Source organism: Lampetra planeri, chromosome 77 (assembly GCF_965212315.1).
Source record: "Lampetra planeri chromosome 77, kcLamPlan1.2.h2, whole genome shotgun sequence".
NCBI classification, from domain to species: Eukaryota; Metazoa; Chordata; class Hyperoartia; order Petromyzontiformes; family Petromyzontidae; genus Lampetra; species Lampetra planeri.
This window is the reverse complement of record NC_136182.1, coordinates 2,334,488-2,352,916: the sequence shown is the minus strand read 5'-3', so window position 1 is coordinate 2,352,916 and position 18,429 is coordinate 2,334,488. Positions and strand designations below refer to the sequence as shown.

Genomic DNA, 18,429 nt, shown 5'->3' with positions numbered 1-18,429 from the left:
TGAGTAGTAAGGGTGAGTGGTGACGGTGAGTGGTGAGGGTGAGTGTTGAGGGTGAGTGGTGAGTGGTGAGGGTGAGTGGCGGTTATGAGTGGTGATTAGTGAGGGGTGAGTGGTGAGGGTGAGCGTGAGTGGTGAGGGTGAGTGGCGGTTATGAGTGGTGATTAGTGAGGGGTGAGTGGTGATTGGTGAGGGTGTGATTGGTGAGGATGAGTGGTGAGTGGTCAGGGTGAGTGGTGAGGGTGAGTGGTTGTTGTGAGGGTGAGTGGTGAGGATGAGTGGTGAGGGTGAGTGGCGGTTGTGAGTGGTGATGGGTGAGTGGTGAGCGGTGAGGGGTGAGTGGTGAGGGTGAGTGGTGAGGGTGAGTGGTGAGGGTGAGTGCTGAGTGGTGAGGGTGAGTGGTGAGAGAGTGGTTAGTTTTGAGGGTGAGTGGTGAGGTTGAGTGGTGAGGGTTAGTGGAGAGTGGTGAGTGGTGATTGGTCAGTGGTGATTGGTGAGGATGAATGGTGAGTAGTGAGGGTGAAGTTGAGTGGTGAGGGTGAGTGGTGGTTGTGACGGTGAGTGGTGAGGGTGAGTGGTGAGGGTGAGTGGTGAGGCTGAATGGTGAGGGTGAATGGTGAGAGTGAGTGGTGAGTGGTGAGGGAGAGTGGTGAGTGAGAGTGGTGAGGGTTAGTGGTGAGGGTTAGTGGTGAGAGTGAGTGGTGAGGGTGAGTGGTGATTGGTGAGTGGTGAGGGTGAGTGGTGAGGGTGAGTGGTGAGGGTGAGTGGTGAGGGAGATTGGTGAGGGAGGTTGGTGAGTGGTGAGTTGTGAGGGTGAATGGTGAATAGTGAGTGGGAGTGGTGAGTGGTGAGGATGAGTGGTAAGGGTGAGTTGTGAGTGGTGAATGGTGAGGGTGAATGATGAGTACAGTCAATATGCACTGCTGTTATCATACCAGGTACCACCACCACAATATGTACTCCTCTCATCATAGCAGATACCACCACAGCAGTATGCACTGCTGTAATCATAGCAGGTTCCACCACAATATGCACTGCTGTCATCATAACAGGTACCAACACAGCAGTATGCACTGCTGTAGTGATAGCAGGTACGACCTCAGTCGGTATACACTGCTGTAGTGATAGTAGATATTGCTATCGAGTTGGTAGATACCGCTATAGTAAATACTAAAACAGTCAGTATATACCGCTACAGTCAGTCAATACTGCTACAGTCAGTATATACTACTATACAGTCAGTACATACTACCACGGTGAGTAGCTACTAGAGTCAGTAGATACTATTATAGAGTGAGTAGATACTGCTATAGATTTTGTAGTTACTACTATAGTCAGTGGATACAACTATAGAGTCAGCAGATACTATACAGTTAGTCGTTACGAGTATATAGTCGGTAGATACTACTGTAGGCCCAGTAAATACTACTATGGTCAGTAGTTATTACAGTCACTAAATACTACTACACAGTCAGTAGCTACTACTGGCTCAGTAGATACTACGGTACAGTCAGTAGATACTACTACAGAGTCAATAGATACCACTTCCTCTGTTGTATGTAAGGTGTTGTTAGTATATATACCTACGAGGGGTAAAGATATTTTTTGAGGGGGGGGGGGGAGACCACAATTTTCGGAAACATTTTGACATCAACTATTTACCCTACACTTTCTACAACTTTTTGGACTTGTGAAAGCCTCTTATATATTTGTTGGTGGAGAAATGTACAAACAGCCCACCGGGCTTTGACAATACCTTAGTATCTGTGTATATATATGTAAGGTTTTTAAGAAATATATTTTTCACCCGGGCAAAGCCGGGTACTTCCGCTAGTTATATATAAAAGTCTCCGCGCGCTCGCGCTTGCGGGGGATTTCGCTCTCGGACGGTGGGCTCAACGTAGAAAAAAATGTGACAGGCGGCACGCCCTAAGTCCCGCGGTGGGAATAGGCTATTCCGTTTTCCCATACGTAAACTTTAAAGTAGTTTAATTAACGCATTTGTGCCGTTTCTATTATTAATTATTTACTTATTGCGCGCCGTCGACCGTACCAAGTGACGCCAATTGCATGGGGGGGGGCGGACCCTGCCAAGTCATGCGCATTCGCTCCAGCTCACGGGGACATTTTATTTTACGCGTTTAACATGGAATAGATATACACATCACGCTGTCGATTTCTCTTCACAGTGTGATGCCCTCTTCCCCCCCCCCCCCCACCCCAATACGTGCAGTTACTGATATAACGTCCTTAGATATTAATTTAATATTATTAAAGCAGTTACATAGTATTATTCTGGCGAGAGTGGGGGGATGGTGGGGGGGGGGGGTAGCGGCCCAGCTCGTAGCCTACCAATGTCTCACCTCCGGCTTGCTAATCTAGGCGAGGCTGCGGGCTCTACACGGGACGAGGCGTCACAACGCCAATGTAAAGTACAATTTTATTCAATCTTTCGCTAAGAACTCAGGTGTATTGTTTACTATTATTAAACAAATACGTTTACAAATATTACAATGATAATGTTTGTGTGCACATAACAACTCTGCTTCATTCTTTACTATTATGAAACTAATAAGTTGCCTAATACTCTATTACTATTATAATGTTCGTGTGCAGAAACTACATGCGTGTGCCTAAAGTCGATGTCTGTGTGTGCGAGTCCATATGTGTTTGTGTGCGTCTAAGTCGATGGGTTTCTATGTGTGTGGGTCCATGTCTATGTGTAAGTCCATGTGTGTGTCTGTCTTTTTCAAACGGACAACGCCCCATGTGTGTCTACGTACAAGTGTTTGTGTGTGTGTGTATTAGTCCATTTGTGTGCGTATCTGTCGCTGTGTGTGTGTTAGTCCACATGTGTGTGTTAGTCCACATGTGTGTGTTAGTCCATACGTGTGTGTTTCACTCCATGTGTGTAAGTCAATGCGTGTGTGTGAGTCGATGTGTGTGCATGGCTCCATCTGAGTGTGTAAGTCAATGCTCGTTTGTGTGTCTATGTGTGTCGATGTGTGTGTGTTAATCCATGTGTGTGTATCTAAAGTAGATGTCTGGGTGTCACAGTCCATATGTATGTGTGTATAGGGCAATGTGTGTGTCAGTCTATGTATGTGTGTGTAAGTCCATGTGTTTGTGTGTGTGAGTCGATATGTCTGTGTGTCAGTCCATGGCTGTCTGTGTTAGTCGCTTTGTGTGCATAGCTCCATGTCAGTCAGTGTTAGTCCATTTCTTTGCGTGTCTGTAGGTTCATGTGTGCGTGTGAGTGAATGTATGTGCTTTATTGACCTGCTCAAGTCCTATGATACCATCAGTAGGCCTGGCCTCTGGGTTGTTCTTCATGCTTTCGGAGTCCCTCAAACTTTGCTCATGATCCTTAAGGACCTTCATGATGGTGAGCGGCCCCGCGTAAAACTACATGGCAGTCAGTCAGAGCCATTCCCTCTACACCTTAGGGTGTGACAGGGATGTCCTCTGGCTCCACATTATTTAACATATCTTTTGACCACGTAGTTCGTGAAGCCTACAATGGCTGTTCCCGAGGAATTACCATATGGTACAGATACAATGGGAGGCTGATCGATGCCCGGGTGCGGTCAAGGGATGCCTCCATGTTATGTATGCCAATGCTCTGGTGATTGCTGCTCACTGCGGCTGAACCTGGAGCTTGCCACTAAGAGGTGGGGCCTTACCATCAGCCCCACCAAAACTAAGCACCTGCCTGGGTATTTTGTACCATCGAACAATCCACCCCCACAACTCACAATTGGTGATGCGGTAGTTGTGGAGATATTGCCGAGATTCCCATACCTAGCCAGTGTGCTCATGACCGGCTCTGGTTTAACAGCAGAGGTCTCACTCCAAATCAGTCGAGCGCCATTATCTTTTCATCGGCTGCGTTACGCTGTGTGGAAGCTACCTGGTCTTTCGCTCCGCATGAAGCTCCAGGTCTTCTCGGCCACGGTAATTCCCTCCCTTCTGTACGCTTGCGAAACGTGCACCCCCCTAATGGAACATCTTCGCCAGTTAGAAACATTTAGGCTGGCCTGCTAACGATCCTTTCCTGGATTTAACCATATGTAATAAGAGCCATGTAGGGCTCACGTGGGGATTGGCTTGCCGGTCCCGCTTTGTAGCCAATAAGGGGAGAGCCAGGGAGCATGGCCTCGGCGTGATCACGGCATGTTAGCTAGGGTCATTGGCTTGGCCAAGTTGAGCCTCAGCTAATGGGAAGCCAGATCAGAGGCGTGGTCCCAGGATTGACGGGGAATGATCTGGAACGGGCTGGGCGGACTACGGAGGATTGGCTAGGGGGTTCCACGTGACCGAGGGATGAAGAGGGAGAGAGACGAGGGAGTCGGGAGCAGACCTGGGAACGAAGAGAGCAGGGGCCACGCGCGTGCGGGGCTCTGAGTGCCACGTGCGTGGGTGACTAAGCTGATTGTCTGCCCGCTTCCCGTTGCCTGTCAGCAACGGGGAGCGCGTGTATCTGTGGAAGTGAGAAATAAAGAACTGATTCCAAGAGACGTCTCGAGAAGGTTTATTACATTGGTGTCAGAAGTTCTTCTGGGACCGTTTGGGCGATCTTCAAGATGTCCAAGCACCTCAGAAAGAAGAACCCGCCCGAGCCTCCATCGGAGGAAGACGTCGAGACAGACAAAGATGATCTGCTTGGGGCTACAGCTCCTCTGCCGCCGGCTGCAGCTACTCCCCTCGACGCTTCTCAACGCCGACAGGGTGAGGATTCGACCGCCGCGGGGGCGAAGGACGGATGGTGGCTGATGGCGGAGCAGATCGAATCTTTACGCGCTATTCTGCTCAGTTTGGTGACTGCGGTGGCGTCTTCACCAGCCGTGAGTCGCCAGATAGCGAACCAGCTTAATGCCGCGGAGAGGGATCCTGCCCAGGATTCGGCGTCCACCATTGCTCCTGCCACGCGGGAAGAGACCGCCATCGTGGGCGGGGCAGCAGCTCCGGAGCCCTTAGGCGCCATTTTGTGCGAGCCTGCCACCACGCGGTCGCCGGACGCCATTTTGCCTGCGACGGGTGGGGCGCGGGAAACGAAGTCGGAGACGCCCACGGCATATGCCTGCCACCGCGGACATCGCCTTCCACAGATCAAGGAATTTATCGCCGGGGGCGATTGGAGTGCTTTTACGTGGCGCTTCGAGTCGGCCTTCAGATCCGTGCATTGGACGGAGGTGGAGGCACTGGATGCGCTACCTACACTGCTCGATGATGTTTCGTTGGGGGTCTTCCGCTCCATCACGGCGTCCAAGAAGAAGAAGCTGCGTGATGCGTTCGCGGAGATGGCAGAATTCTACAACCCGCAGATGGCGGCCACGAGAAAATTTATGTCGCGTCGCCGAGGACCGGAGGAGTCGCCTTTGGCTTATCGGGGGGCGCTAGTGGGGCTGGCCATGGCCGCGTACCCCAATGCGACAGCCAATCATCTGGATCCTCTCATTCTTTCCCGTATGCTGGAGCTGTCCCAGGAGCTCAACATCTCGCTGCCGGTACATCGCGATGGGTGGCGCGCTGCCTGGACGCTAAGTTTAACATCAAGCGCTGGGACCAGATGGCGGCGTGGACGGGGAAACCCGAAATCGACGGGCCACCATTGGGGTGGTCTCCACGACTGGTCGTACATTACTCCGACGACTCCGGCGACGACGATGTGCTGGCTGCTGCTGTTCTGCACGGGATCCCGGGACGGCGGCCGTGCGACGTGCGAGGGCCGAGTCGTCCGACCGCCGGCCGACGACGGCCACGTGTTTCAAGTGCGGCCGACGAGGCCATTTCGCCCGCGACTGCCGCTGCCGACCTCTGCCTTCACCTCTTCCGCCGAGGGAGCCTCCATCTCCCCCGCTGGGCGTGGAGCCGCAACACCAACGAGCGAGTCGGCACAAATCGGACACCCGGCAGGTCGTGTCACATCATTCATCCGCTCGCACACATTGTTGTACTCCTGATGATAATTGCCCCTCTTCTGCATCATTTCCACGCTCTGCTACACAATGGAAAAAATTGGCTCGTAGGGTTGTAGCTGCGGCATCGGGCTCCTCGACGGTACGGGGTACCATCGAGGGTGTCGATGTCCGTATTTTGGTGGACACTGGTGCATCTGCTACCATCATTTCCGATGTGATCTTTCATCTTTTGTCCATTCCCACGTCACGGATACGTCGGGTTAATGATGCGTGCGTAGCTGCAAATGGGGGTAGCATGGGTATCTACGGTCAGGTAGATGTGAGTATCGCTATCGGGAATATTACCGCTAAGGGGTCCGTGTTGATCTCGCGTTCGCTAGCTGTCCCATGCTTGCTAGGTACAGACTTCTTGCGCCGTATGCCACTAACTATACGGGTCGACAAAGATTGTTTGGAAATGCCGGGGGGTCGTAGGATGTCGTTCCTGCCTTCCCTGCTGGGCAGTACGCCTCCGGGTAACGCGGTTACCGCAGTCGTCGCTGCCATGGTGGAGGTCCCATCGGGCGCACAAATGCTCATTCCGCTGCGTTACCGAAAACCTCTTCAAGTTAAAAAGGGTGCAATGGGTGTGCTTTTGTCCCCGTCAAATTCGGTAGCTAAATCTTTTTCCTTGGCGGCGGCCCAAATGATCATGCGGCCAGGTCAGGCACCCTTCATACAGGTGTTGAATGGTGGGCCTGACCGGATTTTTGTCCCGGAGGGATCGGTCTTGGCTCACGCCACTACCGATTTCGCCACTTTTGACGAAAAGCCGCACGCCCAAATACCCACGGGTGAACGTCCACGCGATCGTTCGCAGGAACGGTGGATCGCGGAATTGTGCGGGGAAAATTCTTCCTTGTCGGACGAGCAAAGGACTGCCCTGCAGTCACTATTGCTACGTTACGCTGACGTTTTCAGCAGGAATGACTTGGATCTCGGCCGCACGTCACTTTTGTCACACCATATTGACACCGGTGCAACACCTCCCATCTGTATGCATCCGCATCGCATGAGCCCGGCGGAAAGAGAATATGTGCGCGGCGCTGTGGACGAGTTGTTGGCGGCAGATATCATTTCGCCGTCCAACAGCCCTTGGGGTGCGCCCGTGGTTCTAGTTAAGAAAAAGGATGGTGGGACAAGGTTTTGCGTAGATTTCCGCCGGTTAAAATAAGATTTCCATGGCGGACGCGTACCCTTTGCCAAGGATGGATGACTCTTTGGACGCTTTATCGGGTGCTAAATTCTTTTCCACCCTCGATTTGTCCTCAGGCTTTTGGCAGCTTCCCCTCGATGACGAGTCAAAACCCAAGACGGCGTTCCGCACGCCGCAAGGTCTCTTTGAATTTAATTGGTTGCCTATGGGCCTGAATGCGGCTCCGGCGACGTTTCAGCGACTCATGGAATTGGTGCCGGCTGGATTACAGTGGGAAACGTGCCTCATATATTTAGACGATATTATCGTTTTTAGCCGCACGTTTAAGGAACACCTCCAACGCCTGGAGACGGTTTTTCAAAGGATGCGGTCGGCTGACTTAAAGTTTAAACCTAAGAAATGCCACCTTTTACAACACTCCGTCCGTTACTTGGGTCATATCGTCAGTTCGGATGGCGTGTCTACGGACCCTCAGAAAACGCAATGTGTCCGAGAGTGGCCCACACCCACTTCGGTGGGCGATGTTCGGCGGTTTATTGGGTTCGCATCCTATTATCGCCGCTTCGTTAAGAACTTTGCAACATTGGCTAAACCATTGCATGTTCTGATGGGCAAAAATCAAAGGTTTAAGTGGGGGCTGGAGGAGGAAAGCTCTTTTCACTCACTGCGGGATCACCTTGCTACGGCGCCTACGCTCGATTACCCGGACTTTTCCCAGCCGTTCATCCTTGACACAGATGCTAGCGACATCGGCATTGGGGCCGTTTTATCACAACGTAAAGACGGGGTGGAGCGAGTGGTTGCGTACGGCAGCAGAGTTCTATCCCCTGCAGAAACACGATATTGCGTGACAAGGCGGGAACTTTTGGCGATTGTGCATTTTGTCCGCCTGTACCGGCCGTACCTGTATGGAAGGAAGTTCCTCGTCCGCACTGATCATGCGGCTTTGCAATACTCCTTGAAACTGGACCAACCATCAGGCCAATTGGCTCGGTGGTTGGAATCATTACAGGAATTTTCCTTCGACATTACGTACCGAAAGGGGGTGCGCCACGCTAACGCGGACACACTCCCTAGGCTGCCACCCATTCCCCCGTGCACTTGTCTGACGGGTATGCACCGCTGTGCGGCGCCGCTCGCTTTGCCTTGTCCGGTTATGGGGGCGATGACGAACGAGGATGACCAGGAGGTGTCGGTGGACACTGACGATACCCTACAGCTGCCGCACTCGGTCTGGCTGCGTGAGCAGGAGGCTGATACCTCGCTGGCTCCGCTACGGAAATTGGTCGGTAAACAAAAAGCTCAATTAGCGGGTTGGAAGTGGCGGATGTTCCGGGGCAAGGCGGGTCTATTAATGTGCTCCGACGGGTTACCTGACCGACCACGCTTGGTCGTGCCTACTTCCCTTCGCTATGACCTGCTTCGCGCCCTGCACGCTGACAAATTGATGCATCTCAGCGTGCAGAAAACTTTGGCCGCGACACAGAAAGATTTCTTCTGGCCCGGCATGATGGCAGACGTTAATGACTTTGTCCGCTCATGCCAGGAGTGTGCAAAGAGGAAACCGCCTCGGAAACAGTATGTGCCGCCATTACGTTCCATCGAGGTGTCCCGCATCAACGAATTGGTTGCCCTGGACATTCTCGGCCCGTTCCCTCCATCGGCTAGGGGTAATAAATACCTTCTGGTAGGGGTGGAATATTTTTCCAGATGGCCGATGGCCTGGCCTCTGCCCGACCAGACAGCCGCGTCCATCACCGATGCTTTCTTGAACGGGTACGTCATGGATAAAGGGGCACCCGAGAGGCTGCTCACGGATCAGGGACGTGACTTCTCCTCCAAATTACTTAAAGAAGTTTGCGAGGCGCTGGGCACAAAGAAGATCCGCACTTCCCCGTACCATCCTCAGACGGATGGCATGGTGGAACGTTTCAACCGCACCCTCTCGGCTATGCTTTGTCACACGGTGAGTGAAAAGCAAACCGATTGGGACTTGCACATACCGGGCGTCTTAGCGGCATACCGCATGGTTCCACACGCGTCCACGAGATACTCACTATTTTTTCTGATGTATGGCCGTGAGAACGTACCACCCATTGATGTACAACTGGGTACGCCGAGTAAACATCCGTCCCGCTCCTTGCCTGATCACGTACGGGACTCGCTTGAACGGGTTACGGAGGCACGAGAGGCTGCCATGTGTGCGACGGCCCGTGCACAGGCAAGGAACGAGAAGTATGCGTGCCGATCGCATACTCACGTGTCCTGGTCAGTGGGCGACCTGGCATGGCTCCACTGCCCTCAAGTGCCGGTGGGCACATCCCCTAAACTGCACAGGCCGTGGCGGGGGCCTGTGACGTTGGTGGACATTCGGAACTTACAGAGTGTTCGCGTCCAGTACGGAAAACGTCGGTGGTACGTCCATTCGTCGCGACTTAAACCCTATGTTAGTCCGCGTGTTGATCCCTCATCCCCACTCGCTGGCCTGCCGGGATCTGATGTGCCGGATGCGCCGCCTGCCTCGCCTGTTGATCCCCAGGGGGACTGTTGTGTGCCTCCTGCAGATGAACAGGTTCTGAGGGCTGGAGAAGCCCCCGCGGCACCTCCTTCAACGGGACCTGGCCTGGACACGACCGTAAACGACCAATCTTCTTCTTTACGCCTACCCCCTCCTGTCACACCGGCGACGAGGCGACCATAAGCAGGAAGCGGAGAGGGCCCCGCGTCGCGCACGCGATCTAAATCTCTTCCGTTTCGTTAGCGTTGATTGTCTCGCTAATCCTTCCCTGTTGTTACCGCGCTACAGGGGCGCCCTAATGTATGTCGGATTGTTCATGGGTGATTTTGTTATGTGTTGTGCGGCGCAGGGACGCTGTTTCACCCTTCATTGTTAATGCGCCTTGGTGCCCTAATAAGCAATTTTTTCTATGGAATCGGTTGATCGCCTTTTTCCCAGCCGAGTCGGCTGATTTTTTCACCGGGGGGGGGGGGGGGGGGTTGTAATAAGAGCCATGTAGGGCTCACGTGGGGATTGGCTTGCCGGTCCCGCTTTGTAGCCATTAAGGGGAGAGCCAGGGAGCATGGCCTCGGCGTGATCACGGCATGTTAGCTAGGGTCATTGGCTTGGCCAAGTTGAGCCTCAGCTAATGCGAAGCCAGATCAGAGGAGGCGTGGTCCCGGGATTGACGGGGAATGATCTGGAACGGGCTGGGCGGACTACCGAGGATTGGCTAGGGGGTACCACGTGACCGAGGGATGAAGAGGGAGAGAGACGAGGGAGTCGGGAGCAGACCTGGGAACGAAGAGAGCAGGGGCCACGCACGCGCGGGGCTCTGAGTGCCACGTGCGTGGGTGACTAAGCTGATTGTCTGCCCGTGTCCCGTTGCCTGTCAGCAACGGGGAGCGCGTGTATTTGTGGAAGTAAGAAATAAAGAACTGATTCCAAGAGACGTCTCGAGAAGGTTTATTACACATATATGTGTGTGTGTGCGTCTAAGTTGATGTGTTTCTATGTGTGTGGGTCAATGTCTGTGTGAAAGTCCATGCGTGTATCTTCCTTTTTTGCCCGAGCAACGCCGGGTACTTACCGCTAGTATTGTATATACGCAGTTAAAACTATCCGTAACTATTTCAGTAAAAGTGAGTCGGGAGAAAGGAGGTGGGACCCAGAGTCGGTTCTTGCATAGCCACCCTCCTCCGTTTAAATAGGTAGCTGTGTTCCTTGCATAGCCTTTGCATCTTGCATAGTCCCGAGGGAACCCGAGTAAATATGTAAACGAGTGGCTCGCGAAGCCCTTCACCATCGCCACCATCATGCACAGGAGAGGCAACATCCCAAATGGGTAGAAGCCAAAGGCGTCAGCAGGAACCTGCAAGAACTTGCCCTGCAACTACAGGCCAAATGTCCATGTCGTGAATTCACTTTCCAACACACCTGTGGGCTGTAGTCGTAACTCATTAGCGCGTTTTGTTTACGTGACACACCTTACTGGCTGTGTTGGGTGGTCGAGGGTTATGACACATTTCTATTTACGGGATCTAACCCAAGAAAAAAACTCTTTATGAAAATAGGTTCAGAGTTAACTTGTAGAGTTTGATTTTAGAATGGGGTTCAGAGTTAAGGTTTAGGGATTATATACGAGCTTAGGAATAGGAGTGCCTCAAACACACTGATGTCCACGCCTCGCTTCTGCACGAAGAGCAGTCTCATTGTAACCACAGTGCCTCTTAGGGTCGCAGCGTCTCACGAGTTTTTTTATTTCAGTTACCTCCTGCTGGGATTGCTCATCGTCATTTGTCGTTGACACCGCTAAAGGCAATGAACTCAACATGAACGCATTCGGCCAACAGATTTCAAACACCAAAAAAAATAAAACAAATCCTTACAAAGCCATTCATGCAGTTCACTTGGTGATACACACAATGGCAATTCAACGTGTGTTGCCATTCTCTAATAAAATAACATTTTTTTTTTCGTTTGGTTCTTTATAAAAGTGCGTGAAATAACAAGAGCCCCTTTCGTCAATTCACCGCCGCGTGAATGTCTCTCTCTCTGCAGCCTGTTGGTTATGGAGGCTCTCTGACCATACGTCACCACGCTGAGGAGCCTACTCTCGAATTCCAGGATTTGGTTGCCCGTGATTAAACCTGGGGTCTCAAGTGTACAGAATACACCTCACAATTTCCCATTCTTCCCATTCTGATGATTTTTTTCCGATTCCGTTTCTGATGCTGTATGTGCGTGTACGTGTATGTCATCAGAACGTTGACGTCATCAGAACGGAAATCGGAAGAACACCTAAAATAAAAAGTGTGTTGGTAACTTCTTCAGGTCAGAAGATGTGAGTTGCCATGGCTCCCACCACAAGGCCATGCGGGAGGGCTGCGTGTAGCAGAGTTTGGTGGCAGCTATCATAGAGTGTAGCGGTCATGTCGCTACGGTTTTCTGCGGTGAGTCTAATGTATTTTAAAATATCAGCGATATTAATGCTACACCTCTCTAAATAAAATGTAATGACAAGTCGCTTGCGCCTTCCGAGATTCAGTGGTGAATTGGACACCCACCAACACTGCAACTTGCATATGTCTCGGAACGAGAGAGGGGTTAAAACAAAGCAATGCACAACCTCGCAATCAAAAAACCTCACACAGATGAAGCAAACGAACAGATCACTCCGCTCCACAGCCCTAACACCACTCCGACCACCAACAACCAAAGCACACAAACCACGGGGTTGTTGGACAGATATTTCTCAGTTGCAGCACCGTACCCAGTAAAACCACCTCCAAAAAGCAATCTGCACACTCGACTTCAAAGACAGAGATCCCACCTCCATAGACTTAACAGACTTTTGGGGGCAAGTGCTGTTCTCGAGCACCGCTGAATGCTGGCACGGTGGTGTGTCCAGCACCACGCCTGGCCGCTTGTGTCTCCACCCAGTGGTGCGATTATCACACATCGCACCGAGTAGCCAATTGAGGCTGAGCCGACATAGTTGATGGCCCAGTTCAGATATTCGTCGCCGACGTTGGCCGTGAGCGAGAATCAAACCTGGTTCACAGAGTGTTGAACCACTTCGCCACCATTCATCACTCACGACCCGTGCAGCCAATCGCGAGTGGATGACGCCCGACCGCCATTTTGTCACCAAGGTGGTGGCGTTTTCTAGTACACACCGCAACACCAGGTACTCATTTGAGGCTGAGCCGACCTAGGTGGAGGCCCAGCACCCGTTAAGATAATTGTCACGACAGGATAGGGCAACACATGGGACAGGAGGGGGAGAGTAGGTTTAGTTGTTGGTTCGAGAAGGGTCTGGAATAACGTTGAAGTCATCTATCAGCATGGCGATGTTTGGCAAATACCAGTTATATTGCAAGGTTTCGAGCTATGCCTGTACGTATGTACGGTGAACTTATTTCTCACCGTACATAACCAACCGTGCTAATCGGAGGTGCACAGGAAGTACAACAAACTAAAAGCAACCAAGAGAAATTATAAAATAAAAAAGTTTGTAAATCTAGATGATTTAAAACTACATAGCTCCAGTGGCTTCCTAATATCAGAAGAAAGAGCATTCCAGGCGGCCGCAGAAGCAGCACATCTGAAAGCACCGCGACGGTGCGGTCATTTGTGGCAACCACTTTGTGTGTAATGAGTGCGATGACCACATCAGAATACATTCGACAACCAGTACAACGAGCAGTGGACGCTGTTCTGCGTCAGAAGAAAACTGATCCCCAACTACTCCGAGCTCCCCGACCCACCATTTGATAATCTGCTCCCCTCCCAACCGGACACCCCCCCCCCCGGTCACCACTGCCGATGCAGAGTGCCGCCTACAAGCCGTGGAGTTCGAGGTGGTCGCCGAGCTGGGAGCCTCGACTCGACTCGCGTTTGTGGTGAACGGCGACCACGGCTGCGAGGTGGCGGCCGCGCTGTGGTACAAGGGCAGCCAGGAAAATTGGGTCGGAAAGCTCGATGGCTCCTCCTGGACCACGAGAGCCTTCACAGCCACACGCACTGCCTAAACACACTGCATGTTTACACACTGCCTATACACTCTGCCTACATACAAACTGCCTATGCACGCGGTGTGTATACGCAGTGTGTATATAGGCAGTATGTTCATAGGCATAGGTAGTGTCTACAGGCAATGTGTATATAGGCAGCGTGTAAATAGGCAGTATATATGTAGGCAGTGTGTGTATAGACAGTTTGTATATAGGCAGTGTGTAAAGGCAGTGAGTGAAAAGCAGCGTGTTTTTAGGCAGTATATATATAGGCAGTGTGCTTATAGGCAGTGTGTATATAGGCAGTGGGTTAAATAGGCATAGGCAGTGTCTATCGGCAGTGCGAATATAGGCAGTGTTTTAGGGAGTGTGTATATAGGCAGTGTATATGTAGTGACATAGTGCTGACTGTTATACAGCAGCTGCTAGTGCAGGTGAACACTTAACGCGCACGCCGCTGAGCATATACGCCGGTGTGCCGGCAGGGCAGAGGAACTGTGGCAAGGGTCACGGTAGACCTCGTGTGCAAGCCCCTGGAACCCTCTAGAGGGTTCGAGAAGGGAGGCACGGCTAGGGCAGAGCCAAGCCATGCCGAGGAGAATCATAAGCAATGGAAAGCGAGAGCTCCCGGCTGCCGTTTCAGAGATTGGACTCATCTCGTCGTCGCCCTTGCCCAATCATTGCGCGGACAGTAGTTGGCGCATCCGAGTCGACGCCGTCGGGGCAAGGCAGACAGGGTCGTGTCTGGGATGGGGCATATATATGGGCAGTATGTATGTGCAGAGGCAGTGTGTATATAGGTAATGTGTATAGGCGGTGAGTGTATCGGCAGTATGTATGGAGAGTGAGGGTATATGCAGTTTGCATATAGGCAGCGTGTATAGGCAGTGAGTGTATATGCAGTGCGTATACGCAGTGAGAGTATAGGCAGTGTGCATACAGGCTGTATGCATATAGGCAGTGTATATACAGTGAGGGAAAAAAGTATTTGATCCCCTGCTGATTTTGTACGTTTGCCCACTGACAAAGAAATGATCAGTCTATAATTTTAATAGTAGGTTTATTTGAACAGTGATAGACAGAATAACAACAACAAAATCCAGAAAAACGCATGTCAAATTTTTTATAAATTGATTTGCATTTTAATGAGGGAAATAAGTATTTGACCCCCTCTCAATCAGAAAGAGTTCTGGCTCCCAGGTGTCTTTTATACAGGTAACGAGCTGAGATTAGGAGCACACTCCTAAAGGGAGTGCTCCTAATCTCAGCTTGTTACCTGTATAAAAGACACCTGTTCACAGAAGCAATCAATCAATAAATTCCAAACTCTCCACCATGGCCAAGACCAAAGAGCTCTCCAAGGATGTCAGGGACAAGATTGTAGACCTACACAAGGCTGGAATGGGCTACAAGACCATCGCCAAGCAGCTTGGTGAGAAGGTGACAACAGTTGGTGCGATTATTCGCAAATGGAAGAAACACAAAATAACTGTCAATCTCCCTCGGCCTGGGGCTCCATGCAAGATCTCACCTCGTGGAGTTGCAATGATCATGAGAACGGTGAGGAATCAGCCCAGAACTACACGGGAGGATCTTGTCAATGATCTCAAGGCAGCTGGGACCATAGTCACCAAGAAAACAGTTGGTAACACACTACGCCGTGAAGGACTGAAGGTCCCCCTGCTCAAGAATGCGCATATACATGCCCGTCTGAAGTTTGCCAATGAACATCTGAATGATTCAGAGGACAACTGGGTGAAAGTGTTGTGGTCAGATGAGACCAAAATGGAGCTCTTTGGCATCAACTCAACTCGCCGTGTTTGGAGGAGGAGGAATGCTGCCTGTGACCCCAAGAACACCATCCCCACCGTCAAACATGGAGGTGGAAACATTATGCTTTGGGGGTGTTTTTCTGCTAAGGGGACAGGACAACTTCACCGCATCAAAGGGACGATGGACGGGGCCATGTACCGTCAAATATTGGGTGAGAACCTCCTTCCCTCAGCCAGGGCATTGAAAATGGGTCGTGGATGGGTATTCCAGCATGACAATGACCTAAAACACACGGCCAAGGCAACAAAGGCGTGGCTCAAGAAGAAGCACATTAAGGTCCTGAAGTGGCCTAGCCAGTCTCCAGACCTAAATCCCATAGAAAATCTGTGGAGGAAGCTGAAGGTTCGAGTTTCCAAACGGCAGCCTCGAAACCTTAATGACCTGGAGAAGATCTGCACAGAGGAGTGGGACAAAATCCCTCCTGAGATGTCTGCAAACCTGGTGGCCAACTACAAGAAACGTCTGACCTCTGTGATTGCCAACAAGGGTTTTGCCACCAAGTACTAAGTCACGTTTTGCAGAGGGGTCAAATACTTATTTCCCTCATTAAAATGCAAATCAATTTATAACATTTTTGACATGCGTTTGCTGGATTTTTTTGTTGTTATTCTGTCTCTCACTGTTCAAATAAACCTACCATTAAAATTATAGACTGATCATTTCTTTGTCAGTGGGCAAACGCACAAAATCAGCAGGGGATCAAATACTTTTTTCCCTCACTGTATATATATAGTCCGTGTGTCTTGATTTGAAGCTTTCGTGACTGCAGGAATCTAGACTCTTTGGTTCTTTCGGTAAAGTAACTTAGGTATAAATAAATTAAAACAAATCACGATTTTTCAATCGCAATACAAGCGATCTTCATCAGGTGGGACAACCACAGCAAGAAAATGCTGAAGTCGGCGGGAGAGCTGCCGTGGCAAGAAGTTATAAAGGTGTAATATGAGAGTTCACCGACGATCGCTGATCAGTGGGATAGACTCCGCCGCTTGGGCCATCACCCAATCAGAAGGATGAGCCGAAGTTAGGAGCGGAGCTTAAAGGCTCTGGGGAAGTAACCATCTAGAAGGATTCTAGATTTGAAGCTTTCGTGACTGCAAGGAATCATATTCTTAGGTTTTTTCGGTAAAGTCACGTAGGTAAAACATCTAAATTAATGAAAATAAAATAAAATAAAACAAAAATCACGACGTTTCGGAGGCAACACAAGTCTCCGTCATCAGGTGGGACCGTCACAGCCGAATTAGCTGCATCAAGTGAGGCAATGATTCAAGATGTAATCCCTTATAAGCAAGTTGAAGGGGGGAGGAGAGGGGGGGGGAGCTCATCAGAATGTGGTAGCCAATGAATGGAACGTATCAGGAGGGAGGGGGCGGGGCTCAAAGACAGCACGGAGTGCTAAGTACAACGCATCGGGAGGGGGAGGGGGGAGCGGGCCAAAAAAATGAACGACGGCTTGGACGCGGTTGCTGCTGCACACGCCAACACAATGGACAGAGAGGGGGAGGGGAGGCCTGATACACATGATAAACAAAAGAACGAAAATGCCCATGTTTATACCAATGCTGGCTGAACAATGAAGAGAGTACTGTTAAAAAAATAACTGGGGATGTTAACACTCGGTGAAGTAAAGTAAAATAGTGCCTGTCAGAAAAGATGGTCCAAAAAAGTGTAATTAAGTCTTTTTTTTGCGTGGTTGATAACATCTTTCCAATGATTACTAAGTTTGTACCCATCATCACGGTTGAAATTATGTCTGTGTTTGTATATTTGTATGGCTTCGTGTACAAACCTTTGATGGTAGCCGGGAGGTTTGCAGAGAACCTTGGTCTCGGAAAAGACAATTTCATGAGAGCCCACCGAGTTGTAGCAATGATCGGCAACGGCAGAAGAATCCGTTCTGCCGTGTTTCAGATCTGACTTGTGCTCGCGGACACGATCAGAAACATGACGTTTCGTTTCTCCAATGTAGCAATCACCACAAATGCAATTCAATTTGTAGACTCCAGTATACTGTAAGTCAGGAACGACATCCTTCACAGATGGAATCAGATCACGGATTTTATGCACTGTACTGAATCGGACTTGGATCTTATGTTTGTTTAGAATTTTGGAGATATTTTTGGTCACGCCTGCTATGTATGGTAACGTGATGGTTTTGGTCGGAGTTTCATGTGGCTGTTTCTGTGTGGTGGGAGAGACAGCTTGGCGGATAGTACGGTCAGAGTATCCGTTCATCCTGAGGGCCCGATGTACATGTCTTAATTCACCGGTCAGGTGGTGTTTGTCAGAAATGCCATGGGCTCTGTGGTATAGCGTTTTGATGAGAGAATTCTTTTGAGATTGGTGGTGGTGGGAATCCGGTTTCAAGTAGGAATCTGTGTGGGTGGCTTTCCTGTAGACAGAATGTCCCAAGGATCCGTCAGGCTTCCTCTCAAACAGAATATCCAAGAATGGTAGTTTACCGTCTTTCTCCACTTCCATGGTGAATCTGATGGATGGGTGTCTAGAATTGATGTGGTCCAAGAAGTGGTTCAATGCTGGGAGGCCATGTGGCCAGATGACGAAAGTGTCATCCACATACCTCTTCCACAGGGACGGACGCAGGGTGGATGTTTGGATGGCGTCTGATTCAAACTTTTCCATGAACATGTTGGCTATAACTGGTGACAAAGGGGAGCCCATAGGGGTACCCTCATTCTGTTTGTAGAAGGTGCCATTCCAGGTAAAATAGGTGTTGGTGAGGCAATGCCTAACCAGCGCAGGTTCATCAGAATTCAATCCATGTTGGACTAAGTCCTCAATTATTGTTAGGGTGTCCGGTACTGGGACTTTGGTAAACAAAGATACTACATCAAAGCTGACGAGGATGTCATCAGGAGATAGTACCATGTCCTTAACCATAGAGACTAATTGGGTTGAGTTGAGTACTGCCGAAGAGGGTCGTAGCGGGGTGCCTTCCTTATGGAT

At 50.5% G+C, this 18,429-nt stretch overlaps 1 protein-coding gene across 1 annotated transcript; it reads left to right on the top strand.

The window, feature by feature from the left end:
• The first annotated feature begins 2,340 nt into the window (after positions 1 to 2,340).
• On the top strand, positions 2,341 to 10,104 carry LOC144738063 (uncharacterized). Its single transcript, XM_078620969.1, has 2 exons — positions 2,341 to 5,913; positions 9,678 to 10,104. Exons 1-2 carry the CDS (start codon positions 4,581 to 4,583, stop codon positions 9,812 to 9,814), a joined length of 1,470 nt encoding a protein of 489 aa, XP_078477095.1. The 5' UTR covers positions 2,341 to 4,580; the 3' UTR covers positions 9,815 to 10,104.
• Positions 10,105 to 18,429: the final 8,325 nt, after the last annotated feature.

Excerpts from the sequence above, each read along its gene's own strand:
- LOC144738063 (XM_078620969.1), top strand. The coding sequence starts at position 4,581 with ATGTCCAAGCACCTCAGAAAGAAGAACCCGCCCGAGCCTCCATCGGAG. Across the intron at positions 5,914-9,677 it reads ACAAATCGGACACCCGGCAG|ATGAACAGGTTCTGAGGGCT; the intron begins GTCGTGTCACAT and ends TGCCTCCTGCAG.